The 17639-nt window shown below is 34.5% G+C and overlaps 3 protein-coding genes across 5 annotated transcripts; all 3 read left to right on the forward strand.

Annotated features, from left to right (window-relative positions):
• The first annotated feature begins 5077 nt into the window (after positions 1-5077).
• Positions 5078-8253, forward strand: LOC106297549. The gene is made up of 7 exons (XM_013733768.1): positions 5078-5740; positions 5952-6072; positions 6151-6206; positions 6288-6497; positions 6783-7249; positions 7326-7431; positions 7582-8253. The coding sequence occupies exons 1-7, from the start codon at positions 5078-5080 to the stop codon at positions 8251-8253; spliced, it is 2295 nt and encodes a 764-aa protein (XP_013589222.1).
• A 2415-nt stretch (positions 8254-10668) lies between these two features.
• LOC106299715 (defensin-like protein 183) lies at positions 10669-11546 on the forward strand. Its single transcript, XM_013735755.1, has 2 exons — positions 10669-10751; positions 11236-11546. The coding sequence occupies exons 1-2, from the start codon at positions 10694-10696 to the stop codon at positions 11544-11546; spliced, it is 369 nt and encodes a 122-aa protein (XP_013591209.1). The 5' UTR covers positions 10669-10693.
• A 2564-nt stretch (positions 11547-14110) lies between these two features.
• Positions 14111-17046, forward strand: LOC106296491 (serine/arginine-rich SC35-like splicing factor SCL33). 3 transcript variants are annotated; one of them, XM_013732628.1, is made up of 7 exons: positions 14120-14209; positions 14292-14334; positions 14715-14901; positions 15236-15313; positions 16013-16183; positions 16300-16431; positions 16508-17046. In XM_013732628.1, the coding sequence occupies exons 3-7, from the start codon at positions 14744-14746 to the stop codon at positions 16923-16925; spliced, it is 957 nt and encodes a 318-aa protein (XP_013588082.1). In that variant the 5' UTR covers positions 14120-14209; positions 14292-14334; positions 14715-14743; the 3' UTR covers positions 16926-17046. The 3 variants fall into 3 exon arrangements, with proteins under 3 accessions (XP_013588083.1, XP_013588082.1, XP_013588081.1); XM_013732627.1 differs by having other exon boundaries at positions 14723-14901; XM_013732629.1 differs by lacking the exon at positions 14292-14334 and having other exon boundaries at positions 14111-14209; positions 14723-14901.
• The last annotated feature ends 593 nt before the right edge of the window (positions 17047-17639 follow it).

The raw sequence follows: 17639 nt of genomic DNA on the forward strand, positions 1-17639 counted from the left end.
TGCGTTGACCAGACGACTTCCAGGTAAGTTGTCTACAGCCAGACGACTTCCCAAGTAAGTCGTCTGACGAACAGATCTGGAAAAAAACTCGATGTCATACCTTAAATTGGTGAGATAAGTTCCTTAGCATACATAAGGCTTCTCCAAGCACACAGAATCACAAACGAAAGTCACCCACCCAGAATCGTTAGCTTCTATGACTCTATGAACCATAAAAATTTTAGAATCAAAATCTTGGGTTTTTTTAGCTCATTGTGGAGAGAAAGTGAGAGATATGTTGTGTTTAGTTCACAAGAATGGAAAAAGAAGAAGGGTAAATCGATTTTGAGAGCATTAAGAGCTTCAAATTGGTTTTTCATGGTGGTTGTGGTATTGATGACAATGACAATCTTGTAATTACTTGAAGATGATGAGGGTGAGAGAGTAAAGATGTCATTTTCGAAAAAAAAAAAAATTGATGGCATTTTCGTAAATTATATGAACTTGTGGGGTGAATAGGGCAAAACCAATTTTCCAAAAAAAAAGAGGTTAGTTTTGTGTTTGACTTTAAGTTGTAGGTCAATTTTGCAAAAAACCCTATTTAATATGTATCTGAGTTATGATTCCAAACCAATCCTGACATGAAAAAAAATTCAAATATCTATTTGGGTCCAATTCCAAATGTTTAGGACCCAAAAAATCCAGATATAAAGGAATCGACCCGGATACTTAAACCTACTCTCTCGTTATATTTGGTATGTATTTTATAAGATTTATATTTGTTAAATTGAATGGCTTAAGATTTACTTGGTAGATTTTTTTTAACTAATTCAATAGAACATATTTGTAGGGATTTTAATAGTTTTAAAATTTTCTTAATATTTTTTGTCAATATAATGTTTTTTATAAAAATTAAGTTAACGTATATATATATATATATATATACAATTTTGTTTTAACATATGTTTTGTGAAAGTGCTTTTATTAAATTTGATTTTGGAAATATTTGAAACTATATAATGTAAGATGTCATGGTACAATATGTTTAATGATATTATTAGTTGATGTATGGAATGTGGAATATTAGTTTAGCTTAAATATGATTGTGATCGTAGTGACTTTAATATCCACGCACAACAAATGATTGTGATCCCACGTTATTAGGGGATTTTATTAATTTTTCATGGTAACACAAATAGATAAATGCGTTGTTAGAGTTATTGATTGTATATAATTAGAGTAATTAATTGTATGACAAAAAAAATTTTGAATCTAGTGAAAGGGTCCAACAACCTTTAATAAGTATATTTTTTAAAACTCCTTATGTTTTAATAGTATAGATAATGTAAATATTTAGGCTTTTGGGACATGAAAAATGTTAGTTACTCTATCTTGCATCACCTGGTTCTAACTATAAACTTGGCCTTTACTTCCTCATCTCCAAAAAGCATGGACTCAACATTTACCGACAACGAATATTTCACACTACTGTGTTTAAACATAATCTTTTTATAACATGTTTTAATTTGCTGACCCTAGTTTACTACGTAAACTGTAAAGGAGCATTAAGCATCACGCATCCATCCAGCTGAGAGACTTGGATTATTTCCGAATCCGACCACAATTGTCTATTATATTAGCCGGATACATATTTATATATTGTTTTGGAGGTTTTATAAATCATGTATGTAAATTTGAACCACGAAACTTGGTCTACATTTGGTTTCACTTCTGAGACAAATATTGTAATATAAGGAAAAACTGAGACAATTCAGTTCTCATCCATTGTAATATTATTTTTTATTAACATTAAATAGTAATATTTTGACAACATATTTTTTTTGGTCTAAAATTTTTGACAACATATTATTACAAGAAACGAAGAACCAATACAATATATCTTGAGGATTATAACCTTAGCTTATACATTTTGCGAAATTGAGCCTTTTCCCATGAAAGACGTATGAACTCTATCAGCTGGACAGAGGTGAGAGGCTGAGAGGCTGAGAGCAAACACCGTCCACGATTTTTCTATAAGTTGCATACGCCAGTGGCCTTTTGTCCAAATACGAATATGCAAGATACATCGAAATCTTTTAAGTCCATCATACATATCCCAATGTATGTAATGCAGCTTCATATTTTCCTTAATTATTTTTACATCAAAAACCATTTTTCATACTTAGATAAGAAAATCATGAATACTTATATTATATAATAATTTGCAGGAAAAAGTGATTAATACATTGGGCAAGATAAATTAATTCTAGCTATCTCATGTGCGCATATACAACATTTGGCATATATATGCAGTAACAAATTATTCGAAACATGGATTATTTTCTAACAAAAGGGAAAGTAGTTTAAACGAAAATGAAGAGAGAAGAACAAATCCACAAATTTCATGAAACTAGATAAAGATGATTATCTTTTCCTCTATATGCATTTTGAACGCTTTGATATTCTTTATCTATAAAAAAAATTCTTCATGATAAGAGGGACATCCGGTTGGATAACACAGACCTGATCCAACTCAAGTCGATGTTGTTGAAGGATGAATGCGCTTGATATTTGTGATTTGTGTATGTTTTAAACTTTGTTTTCGTTGATTCTAGCCGTTTTAACCATTTGGTAGTTATGCTATTGTGTTTGGGAGTTGTTTTTCTTATCTTGCATTATAAAGTCTTAGGTTGTGTATAATGCATTTTCATAATATTTTTTTTCAATTTTATAGTGTCAACTGAAGCTTAGGAACATAAGAACTACAATGAAATACATATCTTTTCTGCCGAATCTGCTCTTGGATTAGGTGACAGGAGACAAGTACGTGATGTTATCATTGCTGGTTTTCGCATGTCATCATCAAAAAGCACTTGAAATATAACAATTAATTACTTAAAATAGGTTTTAAATCAATCCATAGTCTTGTATATTTTATCTGAATCCGAAGATCCGAATTGGAACCGACCCCAGAAACCGATTCGGGTCGGTACATGTAATGTCATTTTATCCTACCGGATCTTATATGGAGGATCATGGGTCTTGAATCCGACCTGAACTGAACCCTAGATCCTATAGGGTAATAGTGGATTCTAATTTTAATAATCCTACCCTTAATATCTATTACAAAAAAATTGGTTTTTATTCTTATGGATTTGTGATATATTGGGTATTTAAGTTGCGGGTTACAAAAAGTTGGAGTGCAAATTTGGAATAGGATAAAATAGATTCGAGTTATCCAAATTATACCTGAAATTTATAAAATAAACCTAAAAATTATAAAGTAACTGATCTGAAAACATGAAAAAGTCAAAAATACCTAAAAGACTTGAAAACCAAATCAAATATATCTGAATATAGATGTTCTTTACATGTATAAAAATTGTTTATCCGAACCAACCGGATCCGAGAAGACCCAACTCGAAATCAAACCAATTTTTTTAAATACCTAGTTGGATCCAAATGGCTAGGATCCGAAGAACTCAAACCTGAAAGAACCTAATATAAACCTGACTCGAGGATCCGTTTGTCCATGCCTATTAACACGAATATATTTTGCACATATGAAGGATAATCAAAACTCAAAAGAAATAACAAAATATTTTGGAATTAAATAAAATAACAGTAATAATATTCAACATTCCTTTTACATATAATTTAAAGATTTTTAGGGTTTGTTATAAAATAAGTAAGTCGGTAAGCTGAAAATATATATTTGGTCTAAAAACAGTATGCTGAAAGATACCTTTTTATATGTTTTATGGCTGATCCGGTCGGCTAACGTCTACAGAGTGGACTAGCCAAAAACGTGACATGCTGTCTGATCCGAATTTGGAATACTTTCTGACTATGTCAGAGAATGAACCGATCATCTATTACGGCCCATCATATAAACCACTTGGACCGAAACCCAATCTAATACTGGCGAAGTAATGATAATTTAGTTATAAGGGAAAATCGAACTAATAATGATGTGGATACATGTCAAATCCCAAAAGATTACCACAGTGTTGACAGATACTTTTACAAATATTTTTAGCTTTTACGAAAAAAAAATATCATACAAAATATCATTATATTCCGTCTAGTATCCATTTATGTATCTTTAGAAGTTTGACTACAAATGTTTATGGCTCTTTTTGGCATTTGACTTCAAATGTATGTTGGAACTTTGAGAAATTAATTCAATGCTTTTTGTTTGAGAAAATTACTCAAACTAACTCTCATTTTTCAGTTAATTACTAATCTAACTCTCGTCTATCGACATATGTTAACTAAAGGGGTAAAAGACGGATTAACCCTCTATATTGTTATTTATTTCTATTTTTACATTAATAGAATAAGAAAATTAAAAATAAAATACACATTAATAAAATAACAACACACGATAGGTTTGAGTAAAAAAAATTAGGGTTTATAGTTCCATTGTCGACGAACGTAGACTGCCTCTGAGGGCTTTCGATTTCTCCGTTCCTCCGACTTGCCTCATGTTCACCGGCGTGAAGAGGTTTTGTACAGGAAGAAACACCTTACTCGGAGGAGTCTAGGTTCCGGCGGCTCTTGTCTTCTCCGCTAGTGGAGCTTGTCCGCCAGTTAGATTCACAGTCGTAAGTCTCTGTCCAATATTTATTTCTGGTTTCAGTCTTCCTCTCAGATTTGAATGAATTTCAAAACAATTAATTTTGTTTACAGTCACGGTGGTTTTAGGTTCCGACAAAATTTGAATCAGTTCTAGTTGCTACTGACCACGTTAAACATCAACTCAAGGTCAGTATATGGTTTCAATCTTTGTCCTCAATGTGAAGTCATAAAACAGTATTGATTTAGATTTTTCATTGTTTGTTTGTCAATTTAACATCTATCAGTTCATTTTAGTCAGTGTAACCAACTCTTACATGTTATATAGTGAATATTTATTTGTTATTTATATGCATTTCTCTGTAGTTATTTCATGCTAATGTTACTTTGAACTTTCCATTGCTAGATATGGCCTCAGCTAGCACTACGACTAATTATCCACAACGCCTATACAAAAAGGGGAAAATACCTAACCAACAAAAGATTATGAGTTACTATAGTTATTTGTCAAATTTTCAAAATGGTGGAAGTAGGAGTAGGAAACGACGCATGGGATGCACTGAAGAAGTCATCAGTTGGAGTTTTTCCTAGACTTTACGAGCTTGATTTCATATGGTCTGCAAAGGTTGTTCATTACCTCTTAACGCATCAGCTGGTAGTTAGAAAGAACTATGAGATATGGTCGTTAATTGATTGGCAGCCGATTCGTCTCTCTTTGTTAGAGTTTGGTGAGATAACTGGTTTGAATTGTGATATGTTTGATAATGGCGACCTTTGCAAAGTTGACCATAAAGAATTTTGGGCAGAACTGAATGTGTGTACAACTGTTGGTCCTAGTCTGAATGAGTTGCTGTTGGTATTGGGAAGATGCAAGAACTGGAGTCTTGAGAAAAGGATTATGGTAGGACGGTTGTGTATTTTGCATATCGCAATATTTGGCATAGCTCCTACACGTCGGATCCCGTTGGAGTGTGCAAAGCGAGTACTTGATTTTGAAGCTTTCGAGAGATATCCATGGGGTCGAGTTGCATGTAAGAGTTTGATACACTCCATTAAGTGTGTCAGTTATGACGCAAAGAAATCATATACAATGGAAGGATTTGTGTACGTGCTACTCATATGGGGATATGAGGCTGTTACTGGCCTAGGAGAGCAGTACGGAAACAAAATTGTTGGGGCAGAAGTTCCTCTCCTTTCATGAGCCGGATCAAGAAAACGGTACGTGTCTGACGACTTCATTAGACAAGAAAAAATCGAACACGAAGATAAGGTACCAAATTTGTAATGTTTTATTTCTTGTTTTTGGTGATTTCTTTACTCTTGTTTTTTTTTTACTTTTATGTTTGTTTTGACTTTTAAATTGAATGAATCTCAAATTCGTTTTTTATTTCCAGGTTCGTGTACGGCATTTCTTTTCACACGTTGACAAGAATTTAGTCCCTAAATGGGATGGTGAGCTTGAAGATGAAAATGTGAACCACTTGATCCGTGATATACTTGATGACTGTGTCAATCGTAAAGCATAGGATTTAGTTGAAACTTCTGTTACGAAGAGGACTAAGCGTAAAGAATCTATCCCCATGAATGTTTCAGAGGATTCAGCAAACAAGGATAAGAAGGCTAAACCTATGGAAGATGGTCGGTATAATGTGAGTACAATATTATATTTTGGTATTAAATACTAGTTGGTATGATAAGATTTTCTAAATTCTTCAATGGTTTTAATGTAGGCTGACGGTAATGATACGCCAAGCACTGCGATGTTGACCATGTTGAAGACTCTGACCGAAAAAGTAGACAACATGAACACCAATATGGCTACTAAATTAATGGCTGGTTTGGATGCAGCAATTGGTACGAAGGTTGATGTCATAATTGGTCCCTTAATTGAGAAAGTCGCCATCTTGGAGATGGAAATGCGAAAGATGAAAGGAAAAATGGTACCTGAAGAAACAAAGAAGCTGCCAACTCCAATGTGAATATCAATGAGGAAGTGACAAGTGATGCTATGGTAAGTTAATTTTAACTTAGTCTTATATTTTTAATTTTGCCTATTAAGATCGTATCTAGTTTTCTAGTTTGTCTGAAAATTGTGAGGAGAGTGTAAAAGTCATAGCAATATTTTGTCTTATCTAATTTACATTACGTGCTAGTATTCGTGATTCTATTAAGTTATGATAATTTTTTCTAGTTCGTGTTTATTGATTAATATTTTTTTTGTGAAGTCTTGGATGGTGGAGATTAAATCCACGTCTCAGGATGGTATACCAGCTCGACATGTTGTTAAGAAAGTAACGAAGACATGCAAAAAAGGTGGAGATATGGGACTTGATAAGAATAATTTGTTTGAGAATAAGGTTTTCAAAACCAAGATACAAGTCCCACATCTACTCGATACTGCCTCTGAGGAAACATGGTCTGATACAAAGCAGCGTGAAAAAATTAGAAAAGTTAGTGATGGCTTAGATGAAATTGCAGCAGCAGCTAGAAAGTTTAATAAGCCTACATCTTCCACGCCTCAGCTGAAGCGCCAAACAAAGTTAGCATCGTCTCAGTTATTTCCATTCATAGGAAATTCTACCGTCAAGCGCATCATCACAGGTGTAATACCATCTGTCTTAGCATATGATCCGTTTGCTGTTGTTGAAGACACTAAAATTCGGAACTTACTACATTTTCTACTGGATGATGAGTATGCTTCTTTTTCTTTTCTCCTGTTGAGCAATGTTTCATTACTATTTGTTTTAAGCTATATAATTTTGTTTTAGGGAGGAACCGGACAGAACCTCTGAATGTAGTGTCGAATTTTATAAAGTGCTTATAACTCCAAGAGAAGAGTGGCGTACACCTACATATTGTTGGCTGACTAACTGGGTAAGCATTATTTCTTTACATATGGCTGACTAACTTCAAGAGATCTCTTTGTTCTTGTTATCTTTTAGAAAATACTGAAAGCATATAGTTATTAGTCTTTTTATTGTTCTTGCTCTAATATATGATTTTGTTTTTAATTATTCTGTTCAGCATATGTGGTCTGCAATGCATATGTTCCATAAGAGATCTCTTTGTGATCCTTTACCGTACCATTCTCAGCGCATTGTGTTTTTGGATCAGTGTGTCATCATCAAACTTGTCAGTGATTTCAAAGAGTTCAACCCTAAAACGTGGAGTGCAACGAATATATATAAGGGTATTTTCAATGGCACATATCCAGCTGACCGCATCACAAACAAGAAGTGGCTTCAAGATGTTGATCATCTGTATGCATGTCATTTCATAAATGGTAATCACTGGGTTGCTTTGGATATTGACTTGGGGAAGGAAACCATTCACGTGTATGACAGCATTCTTAGCATAGTAGAGGACAATAAAGAAATTCGAAATGTTTGTCGGCCTTTTGCGAAGATGATTCCGACGATTCTGAATGCTATGGTTCCTACTACTCTTCGGAAGAAAAGTGATAAACAATTCGCTGTACGAAGACTGAGAACCGTTCCACAAAATGAAAAACCCGGAGACTGTGGTGTTTATACTATAAAGTACATTGAGTGCTTGGCAATTGGTTGCACATTTGAAGGGTTAAGTGATAAAAACATTCCAGATATTCGAAAGAATCTAGCTGCTGAGATTTATGTGCAACGACTGCAAAAGCAATTGGAAATACTGACGACTGCAAAAGCAATTGGAAATATTTGAAAATTTCCATCTTGAGCTGTTGCAGTTAGTAGTGTTCCTTTGTATTTTCCCTGCAGAAATGTACCATCCACGATAATTACCTTTCTCATGTAGGGTAATCCATTGATACTAGCACCAAATGCAAGGAACAAATACTTAAATCTGTGGAGCTCACCGACTTCCAAACGCGTGTAAGTTCCAGGATTCGCTCTTCTTATATGATATAAGATATGTGGGCAAATCTGAATATCCACTCTCCGGGGAACCTCTAACCATATTTCTTGCACATAGAAGTGTCCTATGGGATTTCCAATAATCCATCTAGTTATAATTTTTTAAAAGAAAAACATGTTAGCCACATCATAATATATATGTTCAATCAAAACAAAAATAATAAAATAATGTCATTTGATAGACATACCTTGACACCAAATCTCATGTTTAAGGCGTCCCGACATGTTTTGGGAGAACTTTTGAATCAACACCTCCGACATAGTCCACATACAATAATGCAAGAATTTCTGGAGTTGCTTGTCGGGCACGAGCAGAACGCTCTGTAACAGAACATGAGTGTTCTGGATTGTACACCCGAATAGTAAACTGAGTAGATTCTCCAATTGTGGTGGCTCTTACTCTCCATGTACAGCTTTCAACCCAACACTTGATCACTAATATATCTGGCCTCGATACATCCACTTTAAAGTCAAATTGCTGAAGGACTGACCATATCTTCAACCTAGTCTCCAATGCATCTTTTGTGTCATATCGTTGTCCAACAGCTAGATTCAGCGAATCTAACTCTAACTTAGCATGTTGAGTAATGCTTTTTGCATGAGCGCTCGCGTACGTGGATTCACTCTTCGTACTTGGTGATTTTTTATTTTTGTCTTCTTCAACTTGTATCCCGTACGATGTGAAGTCTTCATCCCCCGAAGATGCTCCATCTGAATCATCACAATAATCAAATATATCATCTTCCTCATCACTTACAGTGACTTCTTCGGCAGCTACATCATCATCTTCTTCCTCCAAATCTATTTCCTTAAGTTCAAGACAAATTCTCATCGGTTCGGTCTTTAGTTGCTCCAAAAATCCAGAAAATTGTCTTTGATTTCCGATATCTATAGGCGGTGTGTTTTGTGGTAATGTCAACAAAACCTTTTTTGGATACATGTAGCTCAATTCCACCTTGTAATTTTGTGTATCGGCTTTGTACTCTCTGATCACCATCTGAACAAAATCTTCATAGCAAATCCTATCGTTTACTTCTATAACTTTGCTCTCTTTTTTCTTGTCAACACCAAATAGCCATCTAGTTTCTTGATATATCCATTTACCACATGTAAGAGTAAGTTGCCCCATCTGTGAAAAAAGATAGGAGAATTGATGGAAAGAAAACGTGAACAGCCTAAGAAGAAGAAGACGGCTTGACGTAATAGGTAACGGACTTGATTAGATTTTGTTTAGATTAGGGTTTGATTCAATTTTATTTCTGGTCTAAATTAAGTTATGACTTGGTTTACACAATTAAATTTTGATTTGGTTTAAATTAAGTTACGGTTTGGTTTTCGCATTTAAATTATTGTTTGGTTTAAATTAAATCCGATTTACATGGTTTGTCACGATTTTGGTTAATTGGTTAAAATTATCTAAGTCTGTATTCAAAAAGAAAAAAAAATCTGTGGTAAAAAGTAAATAAATCTGTTGAAGTTTGTTAACTAAATCTATTGAAAAGAAATAAATCGGTTGAAAGTCTATCAAAACTAAATAAATTTGTGGGCAAATGAAAACAAATCTATGAAAACAAAAATAAGTTTGTCAAAAATAAATAAATCTGTGTCTAAAGAGCAAATAAATCTATCAAACCTTAAATAAATCTGTCAACCTTAAATAAATCTGTCAACTTTAGATAAGTTTGTATCTATAAAAAATAAATCTGTCAAAATTAAATAAATCTGTTGCCAAAGAAAAATAAATCTATCAAATAAATATGTGAAAATCAAATTAAGTCTATCGATTTTAAATAAGTTCGTGGCAATGTAGAAATAAATCTATGGTTAATAAGTCTCTTGCTTCTTGTAACGTGAATCAAATAAATCTATCAAATGGTAAAATTGTAATTATTTATTTTTTTAAAAAAAATTAAAAATTATATTAATGGCAGTTTTGTAATTAGCGTTTTACATAACAAAGAGTCTAACGGCATTATAGAACTAATCTAGTAATAAACTGATAAATTAGGACTACATTAACTTTTTTCCCTTTTTGTTTTGACTAGAAAATTAATTCGATGTTATCATCAATATTCAGCATTCAGCAGAAATGCCATTTCTTTTGGAAACAAATCATTACATATATTTTGCTATTGGCGCACTACACTATATATATATACCAGCTAGATGTTCCAATGGTATACCAATAATTTTCTCAACCAATTATCAAAGAAAAAAAACTAGAAAATATGAAGAATACATTTTCATTTGTGGTTGTAATCATCTTCTTTGTCATGCTTTCTTCCGGTAATTTTTTTTATTATTAGTTATTATTATTAATAAATAATTAGGCGGTGTATACTCGAGACTTTCTAACTTTTCGGGTAACCTGTTCCAATGCATCTTAAGATAATTAAATAGTCCAAAAGTTTTTTTAAAATACTATTTTGTTTTTATTTCATACAATGATTTACTTTAAACTGAGATGGAGAGAGTATTGTTTTGATCACATGCTTGATAAACTGAGTTACATTTAGCCAAATTCTTCTACCAATTTAGTACACTATCAGTAATTTGGCTGCATCCTTTTGCTCTTTTATGCTATTTGGTTTATAATTTTTATGTTTTTTTCAGTATTGAATGTATCATTTCCGCATTATGATCTCCAAAATAACTTTTCGTTACAGTACATTCTGCTCTTTAAATACGTTTTATTTTCTTGTACTTGTCATAGATGCAAATGTTTCTATCAGTGATTTATTTTCCATGTACTAAAGAACACTTTTTACAGTTGCTAATAAGGTGAAGGCAAACTCATGCCAAGACCCTCTAGGTAGTTGTCTACAATGTGATGAGAGATGCAAGGCTAAACACGGGCCAACGGGCCAAGCAAGTTGCGACACTAGAAACCAACTATGCACGTGCTATTACACGTGTGGACCTTCATCACCAACTCCTCCACAGCACAAACAATGCTACGGTGGGACTGGCTTGTGCAGCAGTGCATGCAATCAAAACTGTGCACAAAAGTATCTTGGTGGATCTGGATTTTGTGAGAGCATTGGCAACTCTAGACTGTGCAAATGCCAGTATCCTTGCTAATATTTTTTAAAAAGTTTTTAGTATAAATGAAACAAATCAATAAAACGGAATCAGTTTACTTTCATATTTTTATTTGGATGGTGTTAATTAAATAGGCTTTTCGGACATTAAAATGTTAAATATTACTCTATTCGGACATTAAAATTGGGATTTTGGTTTTTCTTTAGAAAATGACAGTTATTTGAAAAACTAGTTTCCCTAAAACGTAGGGAATCTATTTTCTTAAAAACTTGATTGTCTAAAAATTGGTTTTTCCAAAAACAAAAGCCAAAAACTGCTTCAAAATCTGTAAACAATCAACCTCATAGTCTCACTTCCTGCTCTTCGTAAAGTATGGACTCAACCATTTACCGACAAAGAATATTTTACATTACTGTGTTCAAACATAATCTTTTTGGTACATGTTTTTCTGACCTTAGTTTATATAGTACTTAAAACTGTAAAACATATGAAGCATTAAGCATTAGGGTTTCGACTGAAAGCGCAAATAAGTCTATTATATATATATATTAGCCGATACGTACTTATACATTGTTTTGGAGAATTTTGGTTTAGATCCTGTATGTAAATTTGAACCAGGAAAGTTGTAGTTTTATTTATTGACCGGTAAATAATCGCGCTCATGTATTTTCCATAAACTTCTAAGTTAAAGTTGTAATGAGTATAGAGCATTTCTCGTTGCTACAGAATATACAGATTTTAGAGGAGATATCCATGTGTACGTACAACATTTTTATTTTTTTATAACATAAAAATCTACGTACAGCATTATTGGGTGGTCACCTTTTTTGTAGAGAAAAAGACAAAAATAGAACTAAATCAAGTTTTTGTTCTCAAAGTAGCACTCAAGGTCAAAAGTCACAAAAATAGTACTTAATGTTTTATCAAAAGTCACAAACTTAGGGTTTAGAGTTAAAGGGTGGGGTTTAGGATTTAGGGTTTAGGGTTTAGAGTTTAGGGTTTAGGGTTTAGAGTTTACGGTTTAGGGTTTAGGGTTTAGAGTTTAGGGTTTAGGGTTTAGAGTTTACGGTTTAGGGTTTAGGGTTTAGAGTTTAGGGTTTAGGGTTTAGAGTTTACGGTTTAGGGTTTAGGGTTTAGAGTTTAGGGTTTAGGGTTTAGAGTTTAGGGTTTAGGATTTAGAGTTGAGAAATGAGGTTTTGGGGATAAGATTTCAAATTTTGAAAAATAAAAAAATTAAAATTTTCAAAAGATAAAATGCTATTTTGGTCATTTTAGTTTTTGAGTGCTATTTTTGTGATATAAATTTAGAAATGTGTTATTTTGGAGATTTGTATTTTTTTGTATTTTGAAATAAAGGGTTATGCTTTGGTATATTGTCGTAATTTCCGATGATTACAAAGATTCTTTTGCACCAGAAACTAAACAATATGTACTAAAAAAATTGTTTGAAAAAAAAGACGTAGTAAAAAAATTTAGCTACGTTGATCAATTCAATTCATAAAAACAACGCCATCCACAAACCAATAATAATGGAAATTGTTATTATTTTATCATCCTCCTACATAAAAGCATAGTCGGTTTACAATTTTGTCAGCCAGCTTTAACAAGGATACTTGCACTGGCAAACGCTAGTATTACCGAGGGTTAAACACATCCCACTTCCACCTATAAACTTAAGTGCACAGTTAATATCGCAACATTTTTGGGGACACCTTACACTACATAAACCGGCCCCACCATTGCAAGTATTGAGTGGAGTCAGCGAGGGTGGTTCACATTGGTAGTGGCACCTACACATAGGCATTCCAGTAGAGCTTTCACAGTCTCCTTGGCCTGATGGCCCGTGTTTGGACTTGCATCTCTGGTCGCAGTATTCACAAGTGTCTAGTACATCGACGCACATATCTGCTCGTCTGATTCACAACTGTAACATTGTATATAAATTATTAAACTTACCATAAAATAAATGTGAGAAAAATGTGATCACAAAATTATATTAAAGAACTTTTGAAACTGTATGAAAAATGCGGCAAATAAATAAAATAAAATAAACATAACAATTGAGAGATATAATAATACCTGACGTATAAATGCGGCAAATAAATAAAATAAACAAGTAAGGACATTTGTTTTCCGGTCCGTATAAATATTATTCTATGTCGTCAAATGAGATTTTATGCCGAAAGTGTGAGAGAAATAGATGAAGACCTGGACCAAAAAAAGTTCTCAAGTCACTCTTATTACAGATATATATTTAGCATTTTTGGTTAGATTTTTAAACAAAATAGCGACATCTCTAAAAAGATACTACTAAACAGAGAAATATATTTTGTCGATGCAAATCATTTATTCATCAATACGTTTTTTGTTTTTGAATTTACCGGTTTTGATGTTTGCTGCAGAAAGTAAGTCAATTTTGGTGTAAGCTTTGGTGTTATTATTAGAGATAACAAACAAATTATGATACCAAAACACCAAATTTGGTCGTGTTGTTGGAAATGTTTTCCGAAGGTAAAAAAGAAAAGAAAAAAAAGTTTTAAATAGGTGAAGGGATTTATAAATATTTGGGGGGTTAAAATGGAAAAACAATCTCCGTATAAAACCCCTAACAGCAACACTAATACTTGGACCAACTCGTACCGCGCAACGCTTCTCCTGTTGTTCTATCGCCGCCGTTGGTCACCACCGACCTTCCTTCTCCGGTAAGTCTTCTCGCTGATAACTTTCTCGTCTTCCTACCGTATGTACCCCTAAACACTCGTCTTTGTCGGTCGAATCATCCAGCCACGATTCCTTCATCCTGTACACGTCTCCGTAGTGGATCGAGGTACTTTGTTTGTCTGTAAATCGTTGTAACGATTGAACCGTTTTCGTTAGACGAAAGTTGTCGTGTTTTTTGTGTCTATGCATAGATAACTTTTCTGAGAGCCGATTTTGTATACATGCGATCTAAGTTAATAGGTTGGTGGTCTCTTCGATATAATTTGGTTTTTTTTCAATTGGAACATAGATGATCTTTCTAGAGCAGCGAGTTTTTTTTGTTTTTGTATCATGCGTAGTTATCTCTGTGAAACCAGTTTGAATGCTTCTTTGAAGTTCTTTCAGATTCTAGTGTTACAGCTCTTGCGTTTGTTTTCTCTTGTGTCCAAAACATTCAGAAGTTTGTGCTTTGTTTTCTTACCTGGTTTGTTTTGTGTTCTTCTATTGGCTGACAGAGAAGTTGGAGCTTGACCGCAATGAGGGGAAGGAGCTACACTCCGTCACCACCAAGGCGGGGTTATGGGAGGAGGGGTCGAAGAAGCCCAAGCCCTAGAGGAGGAGGCCGTTATGGTGGAGCTCCTAGTGTCGACCTCCCTACCAGTCTTTTGGTTCGCAATCTACGCCATGACTGCAGGTATATACATACTTGATTTCTCTCTCTACAACTCCCTTCTTCTGCTTAGGACTGTATAACATGTTTGGATACCTCTTAAGCAGATCTAGTCATGATGTTCTCTTTTATCTTATCTACTGTGAAGACGTTAAGAAAGTTTATGTATGTCATCAAAGCTATCTTGATAACTATGTTTGGTGATAGAATTCTGGCAACATGATACTCTTTACGTTTTTGCGGTTCATGAAAACCATACTTCTCTGTGTAGTAGTTGACTATGACTCCAATCTTTATTCTTTTTTTTTTTTTTGCCTTTTATTTACTTTCTCTCTAACTTGTCTTCCCTTTCTTTCAGGCAAGAAGATCTCAGGAGGTCATTCGAGCTGTTCGGGCCTCTTAAGGACATCTATATGCCTAGGGATTACTATACTGGGTGAGCCTGTTTAATAGTTATCGATTGTTTAAGCACTTGATTTTATTTTATTTTTTACTTGTGTTCTGATTAGATAATATCTCTTTTCCATCCTTGAATCTTTGTTTACTACGTTTAGTCCTCTTTCCTTTTCCATTTCGATGTATCTCCTCATGGATACTTACCAGAATCTTCTAATATGCGCTTATTCCATAAACCAAAATTAGCCTCCATTTTCTTTGAGATGAGATCTTCATTTGAAGCCTTAAACCCCCTAGGTTTCAGTTATTCAGTGTGTATGGATTAGTTTTTTGAATTTAGCACCTGTTCAGACTTGTACATTTTTAGTCGCTTAAGGAGAAGGACACAATGTTGCTTGATATGTTACATGTGTGTGTTAATTGAAGTTGTTGAGGTTTAGCAGTGAATCTAAAGAATTGAAGACATCAATTAGAGTTTTTATGAAGATGTTGTGTATGGTAGTGAAAGAGTTGAAGTGAAGTTGAGTTTTTCTTCGATTTGAAGATGAATCAAAGTCTTCAATAAGCAGGCAAGTGCTTGCTTATTTCATGTTTATCCTGTGATATCTATCGTCTGTTGCAGGGTGATCATATTTCCAACTGTTCCTTAACAGGCCTGTGTTGTAAACTGGTGCATCTATGTCTGTCATTTTGTATGTTTGGTTCCTAGTCTGAGATCCTGTTTTTTTTCAATATGCAGAGATCCGCGAGGGTTTGGTTTCGTACAGTTTGTGGATCCTGCTGATGCTGCTGAGGCAAAATATCAAATGGATGGTTACCATCTACTTGGGCGTGAGCTGACTGTTGTGTTTGCAGAAGAGAACAGGAAGAAACCGACTGAAATGAGAGCAAGGGAGCGTGGTGGAGGAAGGTACATTGATCTTTCTCTTTTTGATTTTTTTTTTTCTGTTTATCATCAATGTCAGTAAGTCTTCATGTAGAGCGATGTCAATAACCTGACCTTTAACATTCTTTTGTGTTTGGTAGGAGCGTAAGGTCTCGAGACAGGAGGCGTAGTCCCCCTCGTTACTACTCTCGCTCTCCTCCACCTCGACGTGGTAGATCTCGGTCACAGAGTGGTGATTATTATTCTCCTCCCTCTACAAGACATCACTCAAGGTTTTTGTCTGATCTCACATTTTCCACTCGAGTAACCTTTTTAATGCTCACCATCTCTCTCTCTCTATTGTCGCAGGTCTATCTCTCCCAGGGAAGAACGATATGCTAGGGGGAGATCATACTCGCGCTCACCCGCCTACAATGGCTCCAGGGGTCGCAGTGTAACTCCAGCTAGAAGTAAGAGCCGCCGCATAAGCCGTAGCCCAAGTCCAGGAAGAAGCATTAGCCCTAGTCCGAGAAGAAACGTAAGCCGTAGTCCAAGCCCGAGGAGAAGCAGGAGCAACACACCTGTACCAGCCAGAGGCCGCAGCCCAAGGAGAAAGAGGAGCAACACATCTGTACCAGCCAGAGGCCGCAGCCCAAGGAGAAAGAGGAGCAACACACCTATACCAGCCAGAAGCAGCCCTAAGAGAAAGAGGAGCAACACTCCTGTACCAGCTACAAACCGCAGCCACCGTGAGGAGGAGTACGAAGACCGTTCACCAAGCCAGTGATCGTTTCTTCACTCTCTTATCCTAAGACAAAAGTTGTGATGATTTGAAAAGATGAGATCTATGTAGAGGTCGAATGTTGGCTTTTTTATGTCTTGATGGTTTATTGAGTATTTTGGGAACACTTAGCGTTACTGTGTGCCCTCGTTAAGCTGGTCATAGTCGCCGGTCTTCAAAGAAGGGTTGAAGAAGCAGAGTGATTAAGAAGTCGAGAGTTAAATTTTCAAAAGCCATTCAAAAAGATAATAAGCCTCTCTTGAAAATACTTAAAAGCTTTGGATGGTTTCCGCAAAATCAGTGTTACTAAGCTAAAGAATACATCATGTATTTGAAGAAGAATAAGAAACTATTAATAAAACATTTTCTACAAAAAAAGAAACTATTAAAAACATTACTAAAATATATTCTTAAATCTATCGAATAGTAAATTTATCATAGACAATTGTGATAAATGCACTGGTAGTACTAAAGTCCATCTTTGTATGTTTCTTTTGGCTGGTAATGTTTATCGTGATTAGAAAAAAAGGAAGAAGACAATCATGTTGTAAGAGACAACTATATTAATCGCTGACTAGGTTTTTGAATTCTGACTTTAATTATCAATGAGAGTTGACTAGGCAAATAAAAAACAAGTATGTGTGGCCAAGTCGGCTTACGTCTTCTTTGAATTTGTGTTAGATTATGTGTTTGTGCCGTTTATCTAATTTAATCAGTCGC

Source organism: Brassica oleracea, chromosome C6 (genome assembly GCF_000695525.1).
Source record: "Brassica oleracea var. oleracea cultivar TO1000 chromosome C6, BOL, whole genome shotgun sequence".
Classification (NCBI taxonomy): domain Eukaryota; kingdom Viridiplantae; phylum Streptophyta; class Magnoliopsida; order Brassicales; family Brassicaceae; genus Brassica; species Brassica oleracea.

Bases quoted from the DNA above. Each gene is read 5' to 3' on its own strand.
- LOC106297549 (XM_013733768.1), top strand. From the start codon at position 5,078: ATGGTGGAAGTAGGAGTAGGAAACGACGCATGGGATGCACTGAAGAAG. The intron at 6,207-6,287 runs GTGAGTACAATA...GTTTTAATGTAG, and splicing joins TGGAAGATGGTCGGTATAAT to GCTGACGGTAATGATACGCC. The intron at 6,498-6,782 runs GTACCTGAAGAA...TTTTTTGTGAAG, and splicing joins GAAAGATGAAAGGAAAAATG to TCTTGGATGGTGGAGATTAA.
- LOC106299715 (XM_013735755.1), top strand. From the start codon at position 10,694: ATGAAGAATACATTTTCATTTGTGGTTGTAATCATCTTCTTTGTCATG. The intron at 10,752-11,235 runs GTAATTTTTTTT...CACTTTTTACAG, and splicing joins CTTTGTCATGCTTTCTTCCG to TTGCTAATAAGGTGAAGGCA.
- LOC106296491 (XM_013732629.1), top strand. From the start codon at position 14,744: ATGAGGGGAAGGAGCTACACTCCGTCACCACCAAGGCGGGGTTATGGG. The intron at 15,314-16,012 runs GTGAGCCTGTTT...TTCAATATGCAG, and splicing joins CCTAGGGATTACTATACTGG to AGATCCGCGAGGGTTTGGTT. The intron at 16,184-16,299 runs GTACATTGATCT...TGTGTTTGGTAG, and splicing joins AGGGAGCGTGGTGGAGGAAG to GAGCGTAAGGTCTCGAGACA.